Below are 25,447 nucleotides of genomic sequence, written 5' to 3'. Positions count from 1 at the left end.
CGGCCGCAGCGGCTGCATTTTGATGGAGGCGAAATACAAAAATGCCTGTGTGATTGCCATGTAGTGCACGTTAAAGAACCCCACGTGGTCAAAATTAATCCATAGCCCTTCACTACGGCGTGCCTCATAGTCAGAACTGGTTTTGGCACGTAAAACCCCAGAAAGAAGACATAGGTTGCGATTACAGCCAAGTCGAAGCAATCGAAAAAGCTAGAAATTTTTTCTAGCCTTTTGGATTGCTTTGACTTGGCTGTAATCGGAACCTTCGCATGTATAGTATACTTTGCTTGCTTCATATCAGCAGAGACCTTTGGCATGTGATTAACTATCTTTGATGTACAAGTATTTTTTTTTTTACGCTTTTGTCATTTTAGGGTTAGCTTTATATTTTAAGAAATGCAAATGCCGCCGTGACTAAGTGTTGATAATGCTGCGAGTGCGTGCAACTTGCATTTGGGGATGCAAACCTGCAGCTCCTTGCTGCTTGGGTACGCAACTGCAGACGTACCCAAGCGGCTAGGGAGCCCCAATGGTTGGGTACCCTAATATAAAAAATCTCTAATATGTCATGATGTGTCTACTTCCTGGGATCCAAAACGCAAACTGGTTCATAGAAACAACTATTATGGTAGGTTGTTTAGCACACTGGTGCTTGCCAGTATTTTTTCCCAAGATGTAGAGAGCTTGAGATGTAAAAAAAAGACATTACAAGTCAAAATAATCATCACTGCTTCTTTAGATAAAACTAAAGCAAGCTAATGCAAGTTTCAATGCAACGCAACCTTGAAGTTGTACTTGTAGACAAATATTCCATTTCTCGCATTTTCAAAGTGCAAATGGTTTTGTTCTGTTCCCCGAACAGTTCTCATGGTCGGCGTTGCAAAAACACTTCAGCCTGCATGAAAGCTTCACCATGCCTGTGTTGGTGAGCGCGGGCTACCTGCGAAAATGTTTGCCACATCTCCTGTAGTGCACCGTCGTTAGACCATGCTCACAGTTATTGTTTCAGGTGCAAAGCTTAATTAAACAGTGCCGTACCAGACTGTTGCAAGTTCGTAGGTGCTTGCACCTGTTTCTGCTGACGTTGAAGAAATGTATTTGGTGCAGTTGGGATACCAAGAGAGCAGATGAACCAAGGATGCATTATTGCTCGGTAAAAATTTTGTGGTACGACATGCATGTGAAAACCTGAAAAACCTATAAAAATTAACCATTTTTATTTTGTTGTGTAAGCACTAACAATAAATCTTATTCTGTACTATTAGGCTACTCACCTCACGAACTTTTTGAAAAGATTTCGAGTGTTGAATTATCTAATTACAGCTCAAATGACAGAGGTCACTTGATTTGCATCCAAGCTTCTGAATATTCGCACATTCCTATAAATAACTTATAAGTGGTAGCACCTGCAGTTACTGTAGTCACCCTTAAAGTGTAGACAACCAGAGCTGAAACTTTGTGGGGCAACAGCAGGGCCGCAACACCCAGCCTAGCCAGTCAAGGAAAGTGTTTAGTAGGACATGCTTTAGTGATCAGTCGTTCGGTCGAGGGGTCACCCTCCATATAGACTATACTCCATTTCGCAGACTTCACGCAAAAAAAAAAAAACAGAAGAATGAACCCTCCATTGACCTTCCGTGATTGCCCTTCGTGCGACGGTGACTGAACGGAACCTTCATGAAAGGATTTGTAGCGCAGAATAGGTCCACCTGCCTCCCTTCTCTGGAACACACAGCTGGCGCTTGTTACCGATTGGCTGATGCAAGCCAATCAGTCTTCGTTGCACTGCATGGAGTTCGTGAGACGGAAGTGCAGACGAGGAAGATAGTTTAGTCGAGGCATGTTGCTGATCGTGTCGGTTGGTTTCGGCTTCTCTAATGCTGGATTGTGCACTTTTGCAGCTCCAGCGGGACGGGCTATGCCAAAGAATACCGAGATAAGGAGCTGCAGCTGTTGAAGCAGGTGCGTTTTTCACCTTTCGTCTGCTTCAGGACTGTAGCATAGGTGCCATATTAGAAGTGAAGTGCTACTTGCTTACGAGAGCTGCGATCATGGCGGTTCAGCCAACATAAATATGATAAGTAGTAGTAATACATGGATTTCTCTTAACTTTGACCTTCTCACTTTAAACGGGTTTGTGACTTGGCACAAATTGACTATTTCCAATGAAATATTGCGTTAGCCAAGCAGTACATTGCAATTATTACGTATGTGTGCAAGAACTTACTGCCTTGTGGTGTTTACATAGCTATAATTGCCTAGAAATTTAGAAAGGTAAAGTGTAATAATGCCACTAGCATGAAGATCAGACAAATCCATGTCCGATCTGTTGTTCCCGTGGTAGTTGAATGATTACAGTGCCAGAGTTCCCTGTTAGTAAATTGTAACATGCTACAGCAGAAGTTCGTTATGTTTCTCTTCGTTATGTTTTCCCCGTTTCTTATGCTATGCTCTTAAATGCCAGTCTCATTTAGTTCCCATAGGATCATGTGTGTTAGCTTCCCATTTGTTACATTTGCCTTCTTAGCTGTTAAGTCCAAGTCCGACAACAGCAATGGCGCATCGCTGACTCTTGTCGGCGACACCTACATTGACCATCACATGTTGCCATTCAAAAGTCACCTCCAGGGTTTTCATTTGTTTGTTTCAGTATTTTCAATTGAGAGGTTTTTCAAAGTTTATTAGTTTTGTATTGAAGTTCAAATAAAGTCTTGTATGAAAGCAGCTTTCTACCTCTTCCGTAGTGCTACTGCGAGTGTTATCAAACATTGTTTTCCCTGATTATGCATTCTTTCCTGTGGGCGATCCCCTAAGGAACGTATCGGCGGCGTTCTACTGTATATGGGGATGGAAGGCCTTTTGCGTGTGTGCCTGTGTCGTTGCTCACGCTGTCCTGCTTTCTTCTCGCTGCCAACCAGTTGGAGCCAGTGGGGCTGACGGGACTGTCGAGGCCACCTAAGGATGCAGCAGGCGACGATCTCCTTGATGTGGCGGGGTCTCACGCCGGCCAGTCTGCCGCCCTTTCGGACTTGGCGGTGGAGAGCACCCAGCAGATCTACGCCACCTACTGCAATCAGGCGCACGTTCCAAACATAGACCTGCCAATCATGGAGCACAAGGCAGATGTCAGTGAAGTGCCCAACAATCTGTGTGGCAGTTGAATGCTTCTTGTCTTTGTGGAACCGACAGATGATAGCTTGGATGATCAGAAGGGGGGGAAAAAAATGGCGACGCATTCATTTTTTGGAAACGATTGGCGAAGTTTATGGGTGATTAGCAAACTTTCTTACGATGGGAGTGTGATTGGTGATGACACGTTTTATGTGTTGTGATTATAATGATGGAATTAACGAACAGAGTTGTGATATGTGCAAGTGCAGAGCGTTTAATATATTAAAGAGATTGATGAGGCCTGTCGAGATATGCTGGATTTCTCTCGTAGTTCTCCCCCCGCCCCCGTTTTTTTTTCTCGTAGAAAAGCAGCACGTGACCAGTAGCACATACCCAGGGACCCGAGTCCGCATGAATGAGATTACATCATATGTAAAAGTGTATGAAGTTCCCCAAAGAATGCTAATCACATTTAAAACGACGTTATGAGTGACCATATGCGTACCTGCCAACTCTCCAGAATTTTCCGTGAGCTCTACAAATTTGGGCTCATTTTACGATTTTGCAAATTTTGCATCAAGTTTATAAAAAATGTTTGTTTGCAAAAAAAAAATTTTCACATGCCTTTTGTTGGAAGTCTTTCAACAGGAAATAGATGCTAGAGGGATATTTGCTTCGAGTGACGTTGCACAGGCAGGTTCTTAGAGCAGGTGCAGTTGACAGCATCACAGTTGCCGAGAGAGACACTGTGATCTAAAAAGAAATGTTGCTTGTCAGTCTCGGCTTGCTGTTTGTGTGCGGCCTCTAAAGCTACAGTGAAACCTCGTTAAATCGAAATGGCATATAACGAAATAATTGATATTACGAAGTAAGTGACGTTCTCCTTGAAATCCCCATAGAGATTCATAGTGCAGTACATGCAATATGGATATAATGAAGTAATTGATACAGCGAAGTAATTCTGGCTCGCCCTCAACTTCATTATAACGAGGTTCTGCTGTATATAATTGCTAATAAAGTATGCATGTATGGGCGTGTGCTCAAGACAAACATTAAGTAAATGGCCAAGTTTTTTTTTTTTCAGCTGCAGTGCCAAAACGTTTCGTTTTATGATCCTTTTCTCATGAATCCACTTGTATGCCAAATGTAAAATGCAAGCTGCGCTATACCTACGTTATCGGCAGTTAGCCGTTTTTTTCACGGTCAAAATTTTGATTGCCATTGACCTTTGATTTCTACAATATTAGCTCATCGCGAGTTATCGTCACTTTTGATGAGCCCACGCCATCGTCGGTAGTTCTCTACTTTCCTTGATTACTTGTTGCGTACGAAAGACGTTAACTGGTGTTCTTAGTTCCAACTGATTCCTGGTTTGGTTCTCAGCTTCCCACGGCTGCATTCAGATAGGGATGGAATGCAAAAATGCTTGTGTATGGCGGTGCTTTGGGTGTATGCTAAAGAACCCCAGGTGATTAAAATTTAGTCCGGAACCCCCATTACGGCGTCCAGTCATAGCCCACTGTGTGGCTTTGAGTTGTTTCTTGCTGAAATTTTAGGAATTGCAATACAGTCTAACCTCGTTACAATGAAGTCGTATCTGACACGAAAATACATTCGTTATAACCGATATTCTTTATAAGCATATATTCGCTACACACTAGTATTGTCGAGAAATTTTTGTTTACTTCGTTATATCCGTGTTCGTTATATCGAGGTTTGACTGTATTCAGCTCTTAAAAGTGCAAAAACGAGAACTGCAATGCCATTTTGGACAGTTCCAAATAGCGTATATCTAAGGCAGCTTCTGTACTGAATTTTATGATTGAAATGTTAGAGAATGTGTAAAAAGAAGTTAGAAGAAATAGACATTTGTTGTGCTGAATCAAGAAAACACTGCCATAACCGCTTGCCAAAAGATGATGCAGAAACAAGAATGTTGAGAATGAGTGCAGAGTCTGGGCATGGGTTTTCGAGATTAGGGCGGCATTTCCATGGTGCGCTGAACATCTGTGGTCTGCGTCAGCTAACCAAGAGGTGCCCACGTTGTCTGCTAAGGCGCTTCATCTGATGGCTGTTTATGAAGAACTATCATGCAGCAAGAATTAAAAATGTGTGAATGCCACGTAGCTGGAAGAACCAGGGTAACGCTGTTTGCCGTCACTTGGAGATACTCAGATTTTATTTTTTGCATTCCACCTAATTACATAATTAGTCCTAAAGGATTGATCAAATTCTCAAACATTATAATTAAATGAAAAGTGTCAATGAGAAAATTGTAAAGCAACACGAAAAACTCCCGATCCAACTTTCTGTTGCTCAACACGTGCTACATAAAAAGTGTGTTTTCCGAGCATGAAAGAAGCCCGCGAATACACACAAAGTGCCTCGAGCGGCCAGTCGCACGGCAATTATGCGTATATTGGTGGGCTTCTTTCACACTTGGAAAAGCACGTTTATGTAGCACGTATTGAGCAACAGAAAGCTGTTTTGGGAGTTTTTCGTGTTGCTCTACAATTTTCTCATTGACACTTTTCATTAAGTTATAATATTTGAGAAGTTGATCAAATAATTCAGACTAATTATGTTGGGCACACTGCAAAAAATAATTTGAGTATCTCCAAGCAACGGCAAACCACATTACCTTGGTTCGGTCCAGTTACGTGGCATTCACATATTTTTAAATTTTGGTGCATGATAGTTGGGACACCCTGTATACTCGCTTATAAGCCATTTAGCCGAAGTGAAATTTCGTTGCAAGTTCATATTTCAAAAAAAGGCATGGAAATTGCCATTTTATTGATTGTTTACAGAAGTTCGCTCTGTGGTGGCATGACTGCAATAAAAAAAATAAAAAATTAACCTCGATGCTGACTTGTTACATGTCATTGTGTGGCAGGTGCTGCGGATGGTGGACACGTACTCTACGGTGGTCATCCGTGGAGCCACGGGCTGCGGCAAGACGACCCAGGTGCCCCAGTTTGTGCTGGACCACTGCGCCTCCAAGGGCGTCCACTGCAACATCGTGGTGACGCAGCCGCGCCGGATCGCAGCCATCAGCGTGGCGCACCGAGTCTGCCAGGAGCGCCACTGGTCGCTGGGCAGCATCGTCGGATACCAGGTGCGGGGGAACGCTTCCTCCACCAGATCATCTTCGCCGTCCTCACTATCATCGGAGCTACGATACAGCGAATCACCGAATGCAGTCCACTCCCGTTAATTCGACCTCAGCTAATTAGACTTGTCGCCTAATTTGAACACACAGGAAAATCCTGGCAAGAAACCATAAATTGCTATACAGTTAAACCTCCATATAATAAAGTTGTATTTGCAGCAGAAAACTTCGTTATATCGAGAATTTCGTTATATAGGGGTTTCGTTAATTCAGTAGAACTAAGATGGGGAAATAAAAATAGTTCGTTGCATCGCGAATTTCGTTAAATTGAGGTTCATTATATCGAGGTTTGAGTGTAGAAGGAAAACTCCAGTGAGAATGCAAAAGCACGTCACTTCGGTTAACGCCCCACCAGCGCCCCCTCGTGCATGCAGCGTCAGTTTGCGCGATGGTGCAAGGCTTGAAAACGCGACTCAACAGGCAGTGCTACTGGTTCCCTAGGCAACGACAGTGACAGCAGCAAGCTGTCCTGCAGTGCTGAAGAAGACTTGTCCTCTTTTCTGCGCATTGTTTCTTTCGAAAAGCATACTTGAGCTAGGTGTATGATTGACTAGTGGGCTTATGTACCATTAGGATAAATTGAAATGCTAGCGGGAACAAGTGCCTGTTATGCGTATTTAGGTGGAAGTGTGACATGTAATCGCTCTGCAGCCCGTTTCTAAGCATCGAGTAGTCCCAACTGTATGTTATGGAGTCGCCGGAGAGGATTGGTGGCACATCCATCCTTTGGAAATCATTGCTGATGTAATCATGATTAGTAATCTAAGTGAAGCAAGTTGGCGTCAAAGAAGTCAACTGAGGAGTAAAGCATACCCAGTGGGACGTTACCCAGTGACCCAAGTTGGCGGAAAAGGAAAACTGTTTAGGTCCAGACGTCGATACCGGAAAGTGTGTGGTGCAGTCCCAAGAATGCTAATCGCATTGAAAGACAATTTGCTGCAGGTGGTATCGGTAGCCGCACCTCGTGCATTATGAATGTGGTGCTTTACCAATTGGTGCTTTACCAATTGGGATAGTGAGATGGCCATCCTTCCGCCCACTTTCTTGGGTACTTGTGTGCACACGTACAGGATAGTTCTTGGGACTGTTAGCCAGCGCCGCTCGCAGCTGTGGGGTTGGCAGTTTCTTTTGTATTTGTGTGCAATGGGGGTGATAGCCAGTGCCGGTTGTTTCTTTTCTGCATATGATTGCAACTAATGAAAAAAATCTGGTCCTTCCTGTCCCCTCATTCTCTTTGCTCGTTCCCTATTGCTGGCAAATTGCAGGTCGGCATGGACAACCAGACGTCGGCCGATACGAGACTGGCGTATGTGACGACTGGCGTGCTGCTGGAGAGGCTCATTGGCAAGAAGGACATGAACGATTACACGCACGTAATTATAGATGAGGTGAGCTTTTTTTCGTGCGCAGCATGTCATGCCTTACGTTATTGGAGCTTCGGTGTTCGGTAATTCGATGATGGGAAGCTGAACATGCGGGTCATTGTCATGCAGGCGTATTCGAAAGCCTAGCGTGGTGGTGATGGACTTTGGCGTCTGTTATGTCCTGCGATGCGTACTTGCTCGGAGCCAAACACAAACTGAAAGTGGCATTTATTTAAAGCAACCCGCATGTATGCATGTGTACTGGTTGCGCCCTCTCTTGATGGCAACATAAACTGTAATACCCGTGTCACATGGGACAACCTAAGTGCACTTTGAGCGAGTGCACTTTGCCATGAGTGTCATTCGCACACTGTCACACCAGAGTGCATAGTGGCGCTTGCTGCGAAGCACATTCCCCGGCGAGTGCGTTCGCCTAAACTCACTTCGCTGCGCCGAAGTGCGTAGCCTCGGTAGCAATGGTGAAACGATAGACTAATATTGAAAGCAGAATCGGCAGTAATTTCAGACCACCCGTTTTGTGATTCTAAATGTTATAAGATTATAAAATGTGATGTACTGTCACAAAATAACTTCCTGTTCTCGTCCTCAGCCTGTTATGTGTAATGGCTGCAAAGTTCCTCATGCCTGTGCGAGGCACCATACTTGTGTAGGCGCCGTTGTTTTTTCCGAGTTTAATGGGTGGAAGTACACTTGGACCTCGTTATAACGAAGTCGTATCTGACACGAAAATACATTTGTTATATCCGATATTCGTTATAAGCATATATTCGCAACACACGAATATTGACAAGAAATTTTGATGTTTAATTCGTTATTTCCGTGTTCGTTATACTGAGGTTTGACTGTAGAGCATCAATGACTGGCATGGTTGGACGAGGATAGCAAAGCGCTCGGGGTGCCTCGTTAGTACTGCTTCTTGCTGTTTAGGATGGTGACATGTTTGTCTTTGTGGTACAAAAGGCCGCATAGCCGTCCCGTTGCTGGATAATTAGAAGCGGCTGGAATTCGCGTTCATGGCACACTCAAAGAACGCAACGTTTCATCGAGTGGACCTAAGCTGGAACGCTGCTCTTGCTTAGCTCCCGAATAAGTCGAGCAGAGCGCGACGGTGGGGTGTCATTTCGTTCCTTTGTCGTTTTGCGGCTGTAACCGAGATGACTGCGCATCGCTTGCGTGTTTGCCAGACGTGCTCTTCAATATCCAACATTGACGCAATTCTATGTATTGTCTGAGCGCATAAAAAATGAGCAGAGTCTCGGAGTGGTCCATAAGCCATGAATAAGCACAACCGTAACCCGCTCTAAATGCCTGTGATCTGTTCTTGTGCCATCTGCAACCGAATTGACTATTTTTCTTGTGCTCGCCTTGTATGCGACGCTCTCCCGTCTTGGCTCCTGAGGATTGATAATGTTATTGCAGTTGCAACGAATTATTTCACTTGCGCCAAAGCTTTTCTAAATGCTGTTTTTAGCGATATGCCCGCCGCACATGTATTTAGGAAGCACACTTTTTTTTAACGAGGTGCGTTTTGTACATTGTCAAATTCTTTAAATGTCCTATATCGAATTACTCGATATATCAAACTAATTCCAGTTTTTTTAGAGTTCGATATATGCGGGTTTGACTGTATTCCGAAAAACCAATTTTCACCGTGCTGTGCAATGTACACATAGCATTGTGTTGCATGCTATGCAGTTGTTTCATGCTACAATAAAGTTCTCTATTTAATTGCTGGCTCACTGTTTAAAATAACGCAAGTGAAGGTGTGCCTTGTGACATGTTCAGTTGTCTGTAATGAATTAATCTTTCTAGGTCATTTCCTTTTTGCTCAGTCTGTTAGGCGAATGCTGCCTTCACGGCTTTGTACAATGCTAGTCTTTCTGCTGTGACACGTCCCCTTGATTTATGATTTGAGCTTGCCTGTGTTAGGGCTTACAAGTTGCTTATTTTTCTTTTTTGTGACTCTCTTCCCACCAGGTGCACGAAAGAGACCAAGAAACAGACTTCCTCCTGCTTGTGGTGCGCAAGTTCCTGTGGTCCAACTCTCGTGGTGTCAAGGTCAGTTGGTCTAATGACTTTTCTTTGAGTCTACCGCCTAACTCTTTCGTTACCATGCCTATTCAGTTCACCGGTGATCGATGCTTTAAATTGCCAGTTTGAACATGTTGGAGTAGTTTCTTATGCACTTAGTGCTACCCCGTGGTTAGTCCAGGCACTCTCCACTTTTAGAATCAGTTTAAATTTTCCCGCTCTGGCGATGTTATGATTTTCTATGGACCTTTTTGCGAACTAATGCGCGTGTTGTAGTGAAAAGGCGCGTGGCTGCCTCCCTCGAGAGAAAAAAAAAAAGAAACTCGGTGCTAATGCAGTTCCACTCAACATGAAAGCCCGGGGAGTGTGGAGCATTGATTCGCCGGTGTTTTCCTTGCATTTCCCTTGTGTTTATCTTGTTTTATCCTGTGTTTATCTTGTGTTTAGCAATCCATAATCTGTTTTGACACCTGTGCTAAGGCACAACTGGTGGGAAACCGCCACGCACATAGGGCCAGACTACCACGCACATGGAGCCAAAGGCTTTGCTGATGATAGTTAGAAGCGATTTTAACGAATTTCTGTTAATTAATGTGCTTAATGCTTGATTATTTCTGTCTTTTAAATTATTCTGAATCATGTTAGTTTATTTTGAACCGGTTTTGATCAATTCTGCACTTGCTTTGAGCACTTGTTTTTGAGCGGGATCACGCGACAGACGCCGACAGCCTGGGCCCCTGAAGTGCTTCGCACTTAAAAGGTGCGCCACTAACATCTAATTTTTGTGATGAAGTGACTGGGGTTCTTTGTAGTGCGTGTTAAAGAACCCGAGGTGGTCAAAATTAATCCGGAGCCCTCCACTACAGCATTCCTCATTATCAGAACTTGTTTTGGCACGTTAAACCCCAGAAAGAAGAAGAAAGAAGACTCCCAGCAAGTCAAGAATCAAATTATGCTGTTGGCTTTGCTATCTGACAGTGCTGAGCAGTGATAAGTACCCTAAAATGGTGCTAGCTGTTCAATAGTGAGCTTTGGTGTGGATTCCATGAAGTTTTATTCTACCAAAGTGCATTTATGAAGGTCCACTGCATGTCCAATATGTGGATCTGGCAGTTTTCAATCAATTTCCAAGAGTTTCGGTTTAGCTTTACTTGTAAAATCCCGGCGAGGGTCGCTGCCAGTGTTACTACACATTCTTTGAAAGTCGCTCCCATGGCGGCGGCGGCCCGCGCGACTGCACCGTGAGAAAAGCGTCCCGCCCGGAAATAAGCTGCACCCGCGCTTGAGTTTAGTGTTGAGGACTTGAAATACGTGTCTGAAGATCATCGCAAACCAGATTGAAGCTCTGACTGCGACAGTGTTTTCAGTCATCCCGGGACATCCGCAGCTATTCATTGGCGAGTTTCCTTTACGGCCTTGAGCGGTCTCCTTCCTCGTGCGTGCTTATCTGCCGATCTTTGTGCACAACCTGAGAGCTACACTGATTATCTGCAGGGTATGTACTTTGCTTGGTCAGGATGTGCTGCCAGCGGCAGCAATGAAAATTCACTGCACGCCAAGCACGCAGCCCTGAACACGTATTGGCCAAGCACTACAGAGCAGCGCAAGACGGTTTACAACAGCGCGGGATTTCTTTCTGCTCTTTTTCACTGCGGAGGGGATAAAGACCATCTGGAAAAATGGAAACAAATATGCTTGGATGCATATTCTAGAATTGCCCAGCTACACTGAGCGAGAAGATGGGTCCTGGAAAGATGCGGCTCCAGACGAACTGGTGAAGTTTATTGGACTGCTCATCAGACAATCCTGAGAAGATGCCGAAAAAGCGAAACTACAAAATGCGTTACGAGGGCCGCAAAGTTGGATTAAAAAAAAAAAATTTGCGCAAGAAATGCGGAGTGCACCTACGCTTCACAAAAACCAGGAACTGCTTCGCCGCATGTCACGAGTGATGAAGCAGTTCCTGGTCTTAGTTTCTTTTTTGCATCCGAAGAAACGCGGTGCTCTGAGCACTCATTTTTTCAGACACTATTCCTGGGTGATTTATCTTTGAAATGTATATTCTGAATTTCCTTTGATATTAATGCTTTTGTAGATATCATGCTTTTTTATTGTTTTTTTATCAACTGGTCACCAAAATGGCACTTTGTGGAATTTTTAATGCGTTACCTAATAAAATTTTTTTGCGTTGCAACGTATGTTTTTGGAAAAAGCATTTCATTATGTACAATTTGCTATGCTGCAATATGTGTTAGAATATTAATTGTAGTGGCAAAGAAGGTTTCTCTGAAACCTATAAAAAAATACCATTTTCTCGCGGTAACGACGAGTTAACCCATCACATGGGGGGTTCTGCTGCTGAGCGCAAGGCCGCAGGTTTTATCCCCTGCTGCGATGGCTGCATTTCAATTGGGACAGAATGCAGAAAGGCTTGTACCAGACTTTAGACAGAATGTTAACCAGGGTCCAAAGCAACCCTTGAATGCTTTGGTAAACCTTTGAATACGAAACTGCCATTTTCCAGGCCTTGAAAGCCCTGATGTTTTACGCGCTGCTTAAGCGTCCTTGAATTTTGCTTTCGGCTAAGCTTAGTGGATTTTCTTATAAAAAATTGTTTGAGCATGTCAGTTTGTTGTAACTATACCAAAACGTTTTTTGTTTTGCATCCAGTTGAAACGCAGAGCAATCTTTTGACCCACTTACGTGGAAAAAAGGTGCACGGTATAATTGTAGATGCAGTACTGCCCATAATGAGCACCAAATCCATAGATATTCCAATTCTTATATGCCAATTCTTTTCTTTTTTTTTGACTGGATTTGAAGCGTGAATCTGTACCATTGTTCCAAGCTTGCGTCTACGGTGGATCAATTGCAGGTGATCCTTATGTCAGCCACGATCAACGTAGAGTACTTTGCGGAGTACTTCTCGTCGTCACTGTGTGAGCGACTGGTGTCAGCGCCAATCATTGAAATTTCGGGCAAGATGAAGGAGGTCAAGGAGTACTACATTGACAGCCTGCGGACACTGGGCGAGGTAAGCACTCTGGCGCTGTTGCCAGACCTGGACGTCACAGTTCTGGTGGAGTCAGCACTTTGCTGTTTTGAAAGGGCCACTGAAGGAAAATTTGAAACCGAACTAGATCGCTACGTTATTTGTCCAGAAGTGTATCGTCATTCGCTCTGTGCCAGTATATGACCTTGTTGCGTAGAAAATTGCCACCAAAGGTCTCAGACGCTGCTGCTCGTCAATTTGAATGGCACATGCCGAAATAGATGAATTGACGTAATTTCCACGTGATGTCCCTCTATGCCGCTATGTGGCCATTGCCGAAGTTACATGATGAGGGATACCATAGGTAGGGCCTCTGCGATTTTTTATTTTTGTCATTTTCTCGCTTGCAAAAGCTCTGTTCTTGCTACGAATGATGTTACAGAAGCCTAATCTTTTAATCTAGCTCAATTTATTGTTTGCCATTGGTGTTTCTTAAAGCTGTTGAACTCAATTCCTAGAAACCTGTCCAAACTATTGGTTGGCGGCTGTATAGCAAAATAATGGTTCTGGTACAGCATGGATGCTTTGTTATACAATGACGCATTTTTTTTTCCTATGACTCATGCCGACAGCTTCCAGAGTTTGATCCGGACGACCCCAGTATCGCACCAGAGTCATTTCGCATTGCCCACCGTCTTATCAAGGTCTTTGACAAGATCGAAGCGGTGGAGCAAAAGTAAGTTCATTCCTGCAATGGGATTTTGATACTTCATTTATTATATCTTTTTTTTTTTTGAAGTTCACCAATTTCTTAGCACTTTGACCACGACAAACTATATAGGGGTCGCTAGATCCCTTGTAAACAGGAATAGGTGCGAGGCATGGGTGATCAAGAGCAGTAGGTGCCCACCACGGCAGCTTCCCCAGTCGTACTTGCCCTCTCATGTCACGTGAAAATGCCTGCACGCTGTTGGTTTCCTCTTCTGGTACGAGCTAATCTCTCCGAAATGCCTTGCCCAAAGAGACTGTTGACCCAGGCCGAAGTCGAGCACAAACGTAAGCTTGCCGAAGCCGCAAAAAACAATGCTAGTCTTAAGCATGCGTCGGTGTTTTGTGCTACAACACTTTGCATAACGCTTCGCATTATGTAGATGTCGACGGCAGTTAAGTCTGCCGAATTGTTTTATTGACTTTGGATGAGACATTTTGTCGGTATGTTCTCTCTTCCTTTTTTTTTTTTCCAGAACATATGAACAAGGCTTTACTGTATATCCTTAAAGTGAGGCATTTGTATTGAATGACTGGAATAATTGAGGAGAAATTTTGTGCCTGGTGCATTCACTCGGGAACTGGGGCCTTTGCAGATGTCCCGCAGCAGAATCATTCAGACAAATCACTTATATCGGTGTCCAATAAGTATTATCTCTTATATTTGAACAGAAACAAATACAGTTGCCGACCGATTTTGCGGACCTCGCGGAAACTGAAATATAGTCTGAAAAATCGAACAGTCCGAAAAACGCGTTCACCCCAAAAATGAACATCTGTTAAGCTTAGAGTGGCTTAAAAAAATGTCTAATAATGCCCTCTGTCATAGAACGCTTGGAGGCGATGAGATTTGCTTGGATTCGCGCAAGAGTGACGTTGTCTCCGTATACAGTGAACAAGAGTGCCACCACGTTGACGATCTCCATTGGCAGAGATGTCCCATATAGGCACAGTGAGTGGCGCCGATCACACAAATGCGAAGTTGCACAAGCACACACAAAGATGCGCAGTCTCCGAGACACACCTGCTCTGTGGACACACCATATGCAAAACAGCAATCAAAACTTAAAGAAACAAAGAAGAGCAAGAAAGAAAAAGAAAACATTCCACATTAAGTGATTATGACGATAGTGCTGACCGAAAAAAAGAAGAAAAAAATCACAGCATATCCACGAGGTAAATGATGATGATGGGGCGAAGCTTCGGAGGGATCATCGGTAAACCGTGAATACTCCGAGTAATTCGCCCAGTATTTGAAACGCGCGTCGGCACCTTGGGACCGAGCTCGACTGATGTGTTTTGTGGCCACTTCACGAGCTCTCACAGCCTCGGGATCTGCCTGTCGATATGCGCGCTTTTGCGCCGATTCCCTGTTCCTTACATTTTGAAGATCCGCTTCGCGCCGCAGCCGCGCGGCTTCTGCCTCTCGTTCTCGCACTACCGGGTCTTCGCGCCACCACCACGCTGCCTGTCGTGAAGCCGCGGCCTCGCGGGCTCTCACCGCGGGATTCTGCCTGCGAACGCATGCCGCCGCCGCCTTCCGTGCTCTCCGCTCCGCAGCCTTGTCTTCGATCCGGCGACTTTGAGCGAAAGAGAAAGCGCGCCAAGAGCGAGCACCTTTTATGATAACACCCCTAGCGGTAACCCATCGCACTGCATTGTAGCGCGCCGCCGCCGCCTTCCGCGCTCTCCGCTCTGCAGCCTCGTCTTCCATCCGGCGACTCCGAGCGAAAGAGAAAGCGCTCCAAGAGCGAGCACCATTTATTATAACACCCCTAGAGGTAACCCGTCGCACTGCATTGTAGCGCGCCGCCGCCGCCTTCCGCGCTCTCCGCTCTGCAGCCTCGTCTTCCATCCGGCGACTCCGAGCGAAAGAGAAAGCGCGCCAAGAGCGAGCACCTTTTATTATAACACCCCCTAGCGGTAACCCGTCGCACTACATTGTAGGTTTTCTCATCAACTATACGAAAAACTAGCGCCATCTAGTGACATTATATACACTTATATATAGAAAGATCGACACTTACGCCATCTAGTGAACACTTCATAAAACTACTGGTGGCTACATACTACATCGGAGGAAGGACAGACCCACGCCCTAAGGAGCTTCGCCCCTAAAAATTGTGGTGCCAGCAACATTCTTACGGGAACGGATTACCAGCAAAGCTGTTTAGGTTGCATGCACGGGCTGTATACATTATGAATTCATGCATTTTTTTCACACTGCACCACACTACGCCGACACAAGCGCCGTCGTGGTCACTGCACCTCTCGTGCATCTGTGGCAACCGCTGCTGCAGCTGCGCCAGCACCTCCCGACGCTGTGACGTTATAACCACAGAAGCACAGGCGCCGTCGCCACACTCTTTCCCTCTCTCCCCCACCCGTCTCCATTCCAGCAGCTCCGGCACCTCCGACACGCGTGACGTTGTAACCACTAAAGCGCAGGCCACGTGGACAATTCGCTCCATTTGTCAGCCGTTTTGTCAGCCAAGGAAGAGCAGGCACGGCCTCCGAGACGAGAAGATAGCAGCGTGCGCTTCCCAATCTTGGAGGCTATATAACGGGCAACTAGAAGCCAAGCCAGCGGGAAATTCAACAGCATGGCCTCTAAGATTAGGTAGCGAGGCTCAGAACGAGCTATTTAGTCTGGAAAATCGATCATTTGAGGCCTAAATTCGTCCGAAACATGGGCCTGCGAAAATCAATGAGCTCTACGGGAACCCTGACGGTGCATTTATGAAGTCCAGAATATCCATCAGGTCCAAATTTTAGGTGTCCGAGAAATCCATCGGCTACTGTATTTAAAACTTGGAATAACAAAATTCTCTATTTGATTTTGAACTGAATAGCAAAAGCTTTTTGATTCGTGTTCAACATTTCGAACATTTGCACGCCCCTATTTGTTTAATGACTGGAGACAGTCACTGCCAAAACACTGGTATTGTAAGCAGTGGCAGCGTGGGCTCCAATGCTACAGCTGTTTGACTCATTTCAGCATGACATGGAACACATGACATTTCTTTCGTTAACTGTGCCTGCAACCAAGAATTCAGAGCTAGGTCTGATTAGTCCGTCTGTCCATCCGGTTCAGTTACACTGCAGCATTCAGAGTTAGGCCCGATCCATGCGTTGTTCTATAGTATAGGATATGGTTAAAATGCAGCTTAAAGCCATCACACCAATGTCGTCACGTCGTTATCTCACTGTCATTGTTTTTATTATCATCACTTACTTGTCATTGTGGATGATGTTGTGAAGCCATCATTGTCATTATCCTGCCATCGTCACCGTGACAACCATGGTTGTCGTACCGTCAAAGTTGCTATGCGGTCATTGTCATGTTGCCATCATTGTCATCTTGCAGTCATTGTCATTCCTTTGCTGTCATCCCGTTTTCACAAGAATGCAGGAATTTTGCATAAAGTTGGGGTCTGGCACAAGCCATCGAAATTAACTGCTGGTGCAGTAAAATGAGTTCAGATACAGTATAGCCACTGAAGCTCTGCTGTTTTATTTAATTTATTTTTTAATTCTTTTTTCTCGCAGGGTTGATGTGAACAAGGAGAGATTTGCTCCGAATCGCGGTGCTGTCCTTGTCTTCCTTCCCGGTGAGTGGCAGGACAGAGAGTGTTTTGAAAGTCCAGAAACATCTCACTGCTAGCAGCAATCTGAGCATTTGTGTAGTTGAGAGCAACGACGACAACAATTTCATTCCTGGCAGCGATTTCTTATTGCATAGTGCCTCAGAACTGTCATGAAAGGGCAAGTTGCAAATTGTCATGGGTTTTATCACCTGCTGCAAAAAATAGCACCGAACCTAACAATGAAGCGAAGCGAATGGCGCTTGCTCTTTACTTTCGGCGCTGGCAACGCCAGTCAAGTGATGCGCGATCCTTTGGGCTGTCGCGCAGATTGGCCTTACGATAAACCACCTGCCGTAAAGTTGGGGTAGCCCTTCTGCATTTTGGAGAAAGACTGTAAAGCAAAACTTTCTTCGCAATAAATAAAGAATTGCTGCAAAACACAGGTCCACTACTAAACTGAGAACCTCATTGGTCTTTAGTACAACAGAGTGTCACTAATTCATTAGTGTCAGAGGAGAAAAAAAAAAGCACTCGATTCTATTCAAGAGAAATTATATTGATAAAAAATATTTTGCAGAACATTGTATACTAGAATTGAGCTGTAATCAGTGCTGGCGTACTAATTTGGTGTTCCCTTTAAGACTAGGCCGTACTGTATGTCTTGATTTCTGTGTACCTATGTTGCTGATAGCGTGCTAGTTTCTTGTTAGACAATGCTAGGAGACTCCCAAGCATGTAAAGCCCCATACTTTCGTGCCCAAAGGTTGTAAGCATAAAATTTTGTGAAATATTTTCTGATATTCGATATTGATTCGTTGTACGGCTCATTTTTTTCTTGATTCGATTCGAAGCTCGGTATTTGCATCCCCCTATTGTTAACCCTTACTGATCTAGTGTTTCCTGTAGAAACCAGAATGTTTTACAGGGAATATTTTGACATTGAGAAAAATAAGTGATAAAATTATTCTAAAATATGTGTGTCCGCAATGGTAATTACAGTAAAAGCTCGATGATACGATCACGGCTAATACGAATTTCCGGATGATACGAATTTTTCTGTGGTCCTGGCCGAGCCCCATTACTTTGCAACATGCTAGAGAACGGTTCTTACGAATTTATTTTCGTAAGAACCGTTCGGTTGATACGAATAAACGCCGCCCCACCGACGGCCGCGAAAGAACAGCGCGCAGTCACGCGCTTTCTCGCGTCCTCTTTTGGTGCGGAGGCGCGGCGCCGGACAGCGCGGACTCCGCGACTGGGCGGGAAGACTTTGAAGCGGTGGCGCTTTTGGTGTTTTTGTACTTTTCCTCCTTTTCTGCGAGCCGTCAGATGGAGTGGCTGCTGCGCTTCGGGCCGCGTTCTTCGTGTTTGCGCCATTTTGCCTAGTCGCAGCGAGCTATGTCTCCCAAGCGGAAAGCACTCTCCTTTAAAGAGAAATTAGACATTCTTCGAAAGGTCGATGAGGATCCCAAGAGGATGCGGACGGAGTTGGCTAAGGAGCTAGGCCTCGCAACGTCAGCACTGAGCACAATTGTTGCACAGCGAGACTATCATGAAAAACGTGCTTTCGTTCAACGTCAATTCGAACACGCTTATTTCGAACATACCGCGCACCGACAATGCTCTTAGCAGCGCGCCAAATCACGCGGCGGCGCCTCCGACCGGCATTGCTCCGACACCGCCATAGAGCAAAAACTCAGGAGAGACCCCTCAATGCCGCGCGCGAAGGAACGGAGAAAAAAAAATAAAAAGAACCCGCGGCGGAAATTTCACCCTCTCTCAAATTGCAAGGTCGCCGTTTCTGCATCGCGCCGGAACAAGCGTGGACGTGCCGACTAGAGTGTTCTAGACAACCGTATTCTAGCACACACTAGTGCCGACGTCTCAGCCACGCGGATAAAATGGCAGTGAACCCTTCTCCTCTATTTTCTAGTCACATGTTGACCTTGCACGCTGCGGCAGCAGCGCAGAGGGAAGCAGCGGCGGAGGCACAGTCGGGCCAACGAAACTGCCACGCCTGCAAACGCTCGCTTCCCGATAACGGCAGAAAACGAAACTTCAGGGGGCGGCTAAAATAAGCTGGCGCCAGCACGGCAGGCGGGCGCGCACGGAGATGTGCACACGGAGTCGAAGGTGAGAGAGCTACGAGGGAGTTGAGAGGGAGGGTGAGGGGAGCCACCGAAGCGGCGGAGTTAACGCGGCCAAATCCGTTTCCATGCCGCCCTCCTCCTTCACCTTCGACAGTCTCCGCGCGTACCCGTGTGTGCCGGCGCCGCCCGCTCGCTCCCTGAAGCTTCGTTTTGTGTCGTTATCGGGAAGCGACCGTTAGCCGGCGTGGGCAGTTTCGTGGCCCGCGCTTGCTATGCGCTTTCGCGCCGCGATATTTCACGACTCGCACCGTTCGTGCATCGTGCTATGGTGCACGAATACTTCAAAAATTCGTCCTTTTAATTCGAACAAATTTTCGGGCCCCTTCGAGTTCGAATTATCGAGATTCGACAGTAGTTTTAATTGTGTTTCGATGATACGAATTTCGGCTAATACGAATATTTTTCGTGACCCCGTGAGATTCGTATCATCGAGCTATTACTGTACATGCTTTGTAGACTCTGGGGCACAATTGAATATGGCGCTCCCTGAAATTTCACAAATCATGCTGAGGTTGGGCTTCTGTGCTGTATCTTTCGAGCACGCTGCCCGATGCACATAACCTGCTTCGGGTGGCACAAAAATGGTCTTCAAATAATCTGTGGCCATATTTCACACTGTTTAAGATAGTGAATTAAGATGTCTGAAGAGCGACATGCTGCTTACAACACCTTGAGTTGTTGGCACATTATGAGAAAAGCCCTCGATTCATTGCCAAAGACTCCTAGTGGGACATAATTTTTATTTTTCCCTGCGTTTTGTCGCTTAGATACACTTATTACAAAACTTTCGGACCAGAAAGCGTTCTGCATTTTTTTTTCAATAAACAAAGGCAAGGTCTTCAAACACAAAGGATGATTTTGGTATAGGTGTCTTGATTAGACTTTAGTGCTATTTTCTGGCTTTGGTATTCATATTTTCTTTGTATCATTTGGTCTACAGGTCTGGTTAATGGATGTGACCGCTGTTGCTCCTGTTCAAGTAATTGCCTGTTGCATTTTTTTCAATCTTTTTTTCAGGCTACGAAGAGATCTCAGCGTTCACCGACATGCTTCGAGAGGACTGTATTTCGCTGAGGTACAGTACAGTAATACCTCAACAATACGAATTTCCCAGGACTGGAAACAGTATTAGAATTTACCGTAGGTTTAATTATCAAACGTCTAAAGCAAACTTACTACATCAACGGGCCCTTGTTTACTGCAAAAGCCCGCAACTCTCATTTACATTTTGCACTAAATCTGTGCTGAATGTGCCGTTCTCGTCACCTCGTCTCTGATAGGCACGCATGACAGTGAGGGCTTCATGACTTCCTTCGCAGTGCAACAGCAGCGGGAAACACTACTCTTAATTCGTTTTTCTGTTTGCCTTAGTTTCTTCCTCTCCCGACTTTAATAAATAAAATGAGTTTCTCTCCCTTTCTTTCTCTCTAGGTGGACGATACTCCCCCTGCACTCCACCGTGACTCAGCAGGAGCAGCAGTCTGTCTTTCTGGCTCCTGCCAAGGGGCACCGAAAGGTACTTCAAAGACTGAAATGATTGATTCGCTTATATAATTTGGTCACGACCGAGCACAGTGCTTGTTGGTTTAGTTTCTCGGCTGCTGGCGTCAGATTTCTGTCTCGCAGAAAGCAAGAAAACTCATTGTTTGTCATGTCCTCCGCGCTAGTTGCAAAGCCCGTAATACCTGGAGCCCCTCCACTACGCTGCGTCTCCAGAACAGACGTAACTGCAAAATGTTAGAACTAAGGTATTGTGATGTTTGAAATTTCAAATACGAATTAAACAGTCTGTGCTCTCAGTTCGTATGTGGTACAGGTTACTTTTTTTTTCAGGGAAGACATTTTGTGTGCACCTACTAACACGCCGTTGCCGTATTTCATTACTGTCGTTGTTGTGGTGCCCTAGATAACAAAAAGCAATTGGACGTACAATTGTGACCAGTAATACATGCGTGTGCCACTGTATCCAAGCCGCATTTCTTTTTGCCAAACGGACTCCATGCAATTTTTGTATTTAATGTTGCCTCACAAATGAGAAAATATTCAATTTCATATCCGGGTCGTCATTGTTCTCGAATAAACGTGCAGTAAACCCTCGATGTAACGAAGCGAACGGGATGGCAAAAAAGTTTGATAAATGCGACTGCCCCGTAAAAGGTAAAAAAGTAGAGCTGAAATGGCACGCGCACTTTGCGGAAGTCTAATAAGAGTGTCACGCGGCGCATTTTCGATTTCGATCGAGGCAGATTGGGATCGAATGTTTCTTTCGTGATTGGCTCCTTCGTGCAAGCTGCCGGAGGAAAGCAATAGGGTCTTGGTTAGGATGACTTTGGTGATTGCGGAAAGTGGTGCGGAGTAACATTTGTCCGTTTCCGTTGCGTAATTACTTTCAGATCGTCGCTCGCTTCTGATAACGCGTGTGCGCAGTGAGGAGGAAAAGGGTGCGCCGATGGAGAGGGTCGCTCGCTCGCACGACACCGCCGGTAGTGCGCACCTGCTCGCCGCCACTGATAACGTGCGGGCACAGCATGGTGAAAAACATAGTTAATATAATCAACTCTAGAGGAAATGCTCCCCTTAGCGCTTATGTATCGAAATCAGTAACCGTAAGGGCGGCACCGTGCTGCTACTCTGTGCAGGTGCACAGGGGCAAGACGCGCAATCAACGTGATCCCGAGCCTCCCCTCAGTATGGCGGCACCATCTAGGGCGGGCACCTGCAAATGCATCCTTTTTTTTTTTCATCTAAATTTTACATCAAAATTTTATAAGTAGCCATCGGATGTTTCTGAAAAATATACGGAAATTAATTTTACACATTGTCTATACATACATGCTACGTGTAAATGCTTGTTTTTTGCATTAAATTTTTGATATTTTTAAGCCTTGCAGAAAGGAGAGGTAGCGACAAGCCAGCGCCCTTGCGGTTGCCACATTTTTTTACCAGCATTTCCTCTAGAGTTAGTGTACTACCCCTTATCTCCATTAAGGGTGCACCGACGAAGAGGGCCACTTGCTCGCTCGGCATGAAAGCGTCGGTGCTGGTGACGGAGAGGGTCGCTCGCTCGCTCGCCTGGCGCGGAACGCTTGACTCGACGTAAAAGGCGTCGTGCGCCGCCGTGAATGCACACTCACCCCAGGGCAGGCCGTTCTAAGCAAAGCAGCTTATCAGTATGCTTCGAGTAATCTGGTTCAACATGCATGCGTTCGGGTCGGGACTGGGAGAAATTTAGAATAAAGTGGTAATTCGAGTAAAGCAGCTTCGTTATCACGAGGGTTTACTGCACTCATATTCGATTCGAATTGGCACCTGCACTGTTCGAACGCCTCTAGTTAAAGCTTAATTAAGTGGGGCCACAACGTGGTCGTTCAGTTATTCTCAGTTTATCATTGTAACTGAGAGTGGAGGGGTCAATATGGTTATATGCTCGAATATGCAGAAAATTATTGTAAAGCTAGCTTTCCCGCGAGGCAGCTTGACAAACGTTCGTGGCGTAGTCATATTTCCAAACAGTGCACACATGCACATTTCGCTTTTTCTAATGACAAAGGAAATGTAGATGTGCATTGATGATGAAACTCGGCACAGAAGAAAATCCACACATTGTCGCAATTTCAATCATGACCACTGCTGCTCTCATTTTCGCAGGCATGCAATACGGAGAAGCGTTCTTGCAAACTTAGGAAAGGGGTCTGTTGCTTCGTACTTTTGCAGAGTTGGCAATTTTGCTGCGTGCTTTCATTTTGCGAGCAATAATTTCTTTCCATGCGAATTATAATTTGAAGTTGAGATTACCATGCATACTCAAGTAAGAGTTGCAATGCTAACTTAGCAGACCCCCCCTCCTGAAAAAAATAATAGTAGAACAAAAAAGAGGCAAAAGCTTGCACAAGGCCGCGCGAAGCTCAAGACATAGCGAAGCTGGCTGATTGATTGTATCTCTTGGTTGTAGCTGGGTTGACCTTGGCTATTTCAAGGTTTAAACTTGGTTGTAGCTAGGCCTATACTCGTGTACGTCATCTGTGCTAGTACTGGAAAGGCTGTGGTAGTACTGGAAAGGCGTGCTGCGCCATCATGCCACTGCTGCGCTATTGCCGCTGCCACAGCTGGTATGACGTCATGCTCTCCCACATCGTCGCGCTACCGCCGCGCACCTTTCCAGTACTGCCGCAGCCTTTCCAGTACCAGCACAGATGACGTACACGAGTATAGGCCTAGCTACAACGAAGTTTAAACCTCGACATAGCCAAGTTCAACCTAGCTACAACCAAGAGACGCAATCAATCGGCCAGCTTCGCTGTGTCTTGAGCTTTGCACGGCCTAGTGCAAGCTTTCCCCTTTTTTTCTCCTGGCTCAGCGCGCCGTGGAGAGAAGAGAGGTGGAGGTTGGGAGGGGAGGGAGCTGGCGAAAAAATGTCACAGTTTCGCCCTAAGGGCGAAGCAATGAATGCGATAGCAACACAGCAATGTCATACGAAGTAAGGTGAGCGGCTTTGGTAGCAATATGAATTGTAGTAAACATGAGCTGATTAAGTAAGCAGGTGTGATGCGGCATAAGTAGACCGACATGAAGAGAGACTCGATGACCACGAGAAGGCGCGTGTGAAACGGTGGTGTTGATGAAAAGCGCTTCCCGTGGGCAGCGCGTGCGAAGGGACACACCTGTAGTGCTGCACTGCCGATCCGGGCAGCATTGCATGTGTAACGTGCGTTGGAAAATGTGGCCCGACTATTACTAACTGAATGAACAAGCGTGGTGTGAGCGCGCACAAACAAACATGAATAGATCACACTGAATGACTGGAGACAACGACTGTCAAAACGCTGGCAGCGAGCGCATACGCCGCCGCGGGCGAAGGTACGTGGGGTCTATCGCTTCAACGGAAACTGAGCGGCAAATGCACGGCGCATAAAGGTCAGAGCCCAGTGGAGATAAGAGACGGTGCGGACGAGCGAGCGACGAGCGCGGTTGTTGGCAGAGTAGAAGTGCGCCCCCCCCCCCCCCCTCCCACGCTCCCTCCGGCGCTGGCTTCCCGCTTCCTTGCTTGCGCGTGGGTGATTGAGTGCGTTCGCTCTCCGTGATAGCGCGCGTCCCCGCACGCTTCCGCTCGGGCATACGGCACGCGGCGAAGATTTTATCTATAGGGAACCTCACGGCGACGGCGATGGCAGAAATCCGGTTGAAGTGTCCATATAGTTGCTATCGCAATAAAAGAGACCGCGTGCGCATGGGCCTGGACGCCCTCCTGGGTGTCGCCGCCCTCCTGGTTGCCATGGCTACGGCGTGGCTGGCTTTTCAGGAAACGTGCACTTTTTACGGATGGCTTAAACAGCTTCGCTGTTAAAAAAGGAAAAAAAGAAATGTCCAATGACACTGCAAGTGGCCTGTGATGTCATCGGACATTGCTGTCGAAAGCTTTAAAATAACAGGCATATAAAACACCATGGATGGCATAGAGCACAACTGTGTCCGCGAATGTGCTGCCAAACCAGGCCTGAGCAACGGCAACAGCAACAGAAGTGAGGACTAGACAGGGCACCACTTGCGTGGCGTGCACGCGTTGAAAAAAAAGTTGTCGCAGTTTCACCTGAAAGGTGACGCATCAATTGCGATAGCAAATTTGTAGAGAGATATACGGAGTAATGATATTAGCTTTATCAGCTGTATAAACTTGGACATGCAGCAGCACCGGCAACGCGCCGAACTGTTGTCGACGCCGTCGGCATTTTGCCCGCGTTCGCTCAAAATGCGTGCGGCGTTGGTGACTGTTGCCGGAGCCTCTGATATAAATAGGCACTTGGTGCCGCAGCTAAACGTCGCCTCCCTTCCCTCCCCCTTCCCCCCCTCCCCCACGGCCTCTCGCGCATCGGAAGAAGGCGCGTTTGCTCTACATATATGGTGATTGTAAAGGAGGAAAGAGACGCCTACTTCTGCAGCCCTTAAGGAAGCACGGCGCAGAACGCGCGTTTGTTCTCCGCCGTGCGTTCACTCCCCGTGAAAGAGCGCGTCCCTCGCGCCCTTTCACTCGCACATACAGCGTTCGGCGGCGCGCGGCCACGATTTCATCTCCATTGACGTCATACGGAACCTCACGGCGACGGCGACGGCGACGCCGACGGCAGAAATCTGCTTTTGAGTGTCCATATAATTGCTATCGCAATAAAAAAAATTTAATGCATTACGTAAACAATTGCATTCGCTCTTTTGGTACAAGGGGATCACAGGGATTACGCATGGTGCGAAAGAAATTA

The 25,447-nt window shown here is 46.0% G+C and overlaps 1 protein-coding gene across 6 annotated transcripts in view; it reads left to right on the top strand.

Moving 5' to 3' along the window:
* LOC119457964 (ATP-dependent RNA helicase TDRD9) overlaps positions 1–25,447 on the top strand; it is a 106,820-nt gene that overhangs the window by 11,719 nt on the left and 69,654 nt on the right. For all 6 annotated transcript variants that reach the window (XM_049670590.1, XM_049670591.1, XM_049670594.1 and 3 more), the window contains 10 exons: positions 1,902–1,962; positions 2,919–3,125; positions 6,008–6,229; positions 7,549–7,671; positions 9,646–9,726; positions 12,575–12,733; positions 13,324–13,427; positions 17,009–17,070; positions 20,214–20,271; positions 20,628–20,712. In XM_049670590.1, coding sequence (XP_049526547.1) covers positions 1,902–1,962; positions 2,919–3,125; positions 6,008–6,229; positions 7,549–7,671; positions 9,646–9,726; positions 12,575–12,733; positions 13,324–13,427; positions 17,009–17,070; positions 20,214–20,271; positions 20,628–20,712 — 1,162 coding nt within the window. The remainder of the gene's footprint in view (positions 1–1,901; positions 1,963–2,918; positions 3,126–6,007; positions 6,230–7,548; positions 7,672–9,645; positions 9,727–12,574; positions 12,734–13,323; positions 13,428–17,008; positions 17,071–20,213; positions 20,272–20,627; positions 20,713–25,447) is intronic.

This window comes from Dermacentor silvarum, chromosome 7, assembly GCF_013339745.2.
Source record: "Dermacentor silvarum isolate Dsil-2018 chromosome 7, BIME_Dsil_1.4, whole genome shotgun sequence".
Classification (NCBI taxonomy): Eukaryota; Metazoa; Arthropoda; class Arachnida; order Ixodida; family Ixodidae; genus Dermacentor; species Dermacentor silvarum.
Note: the sequence above shows the minus strand (reverse complement) of the source record. Positions and strands in the feature narration are given on the sequence as shown.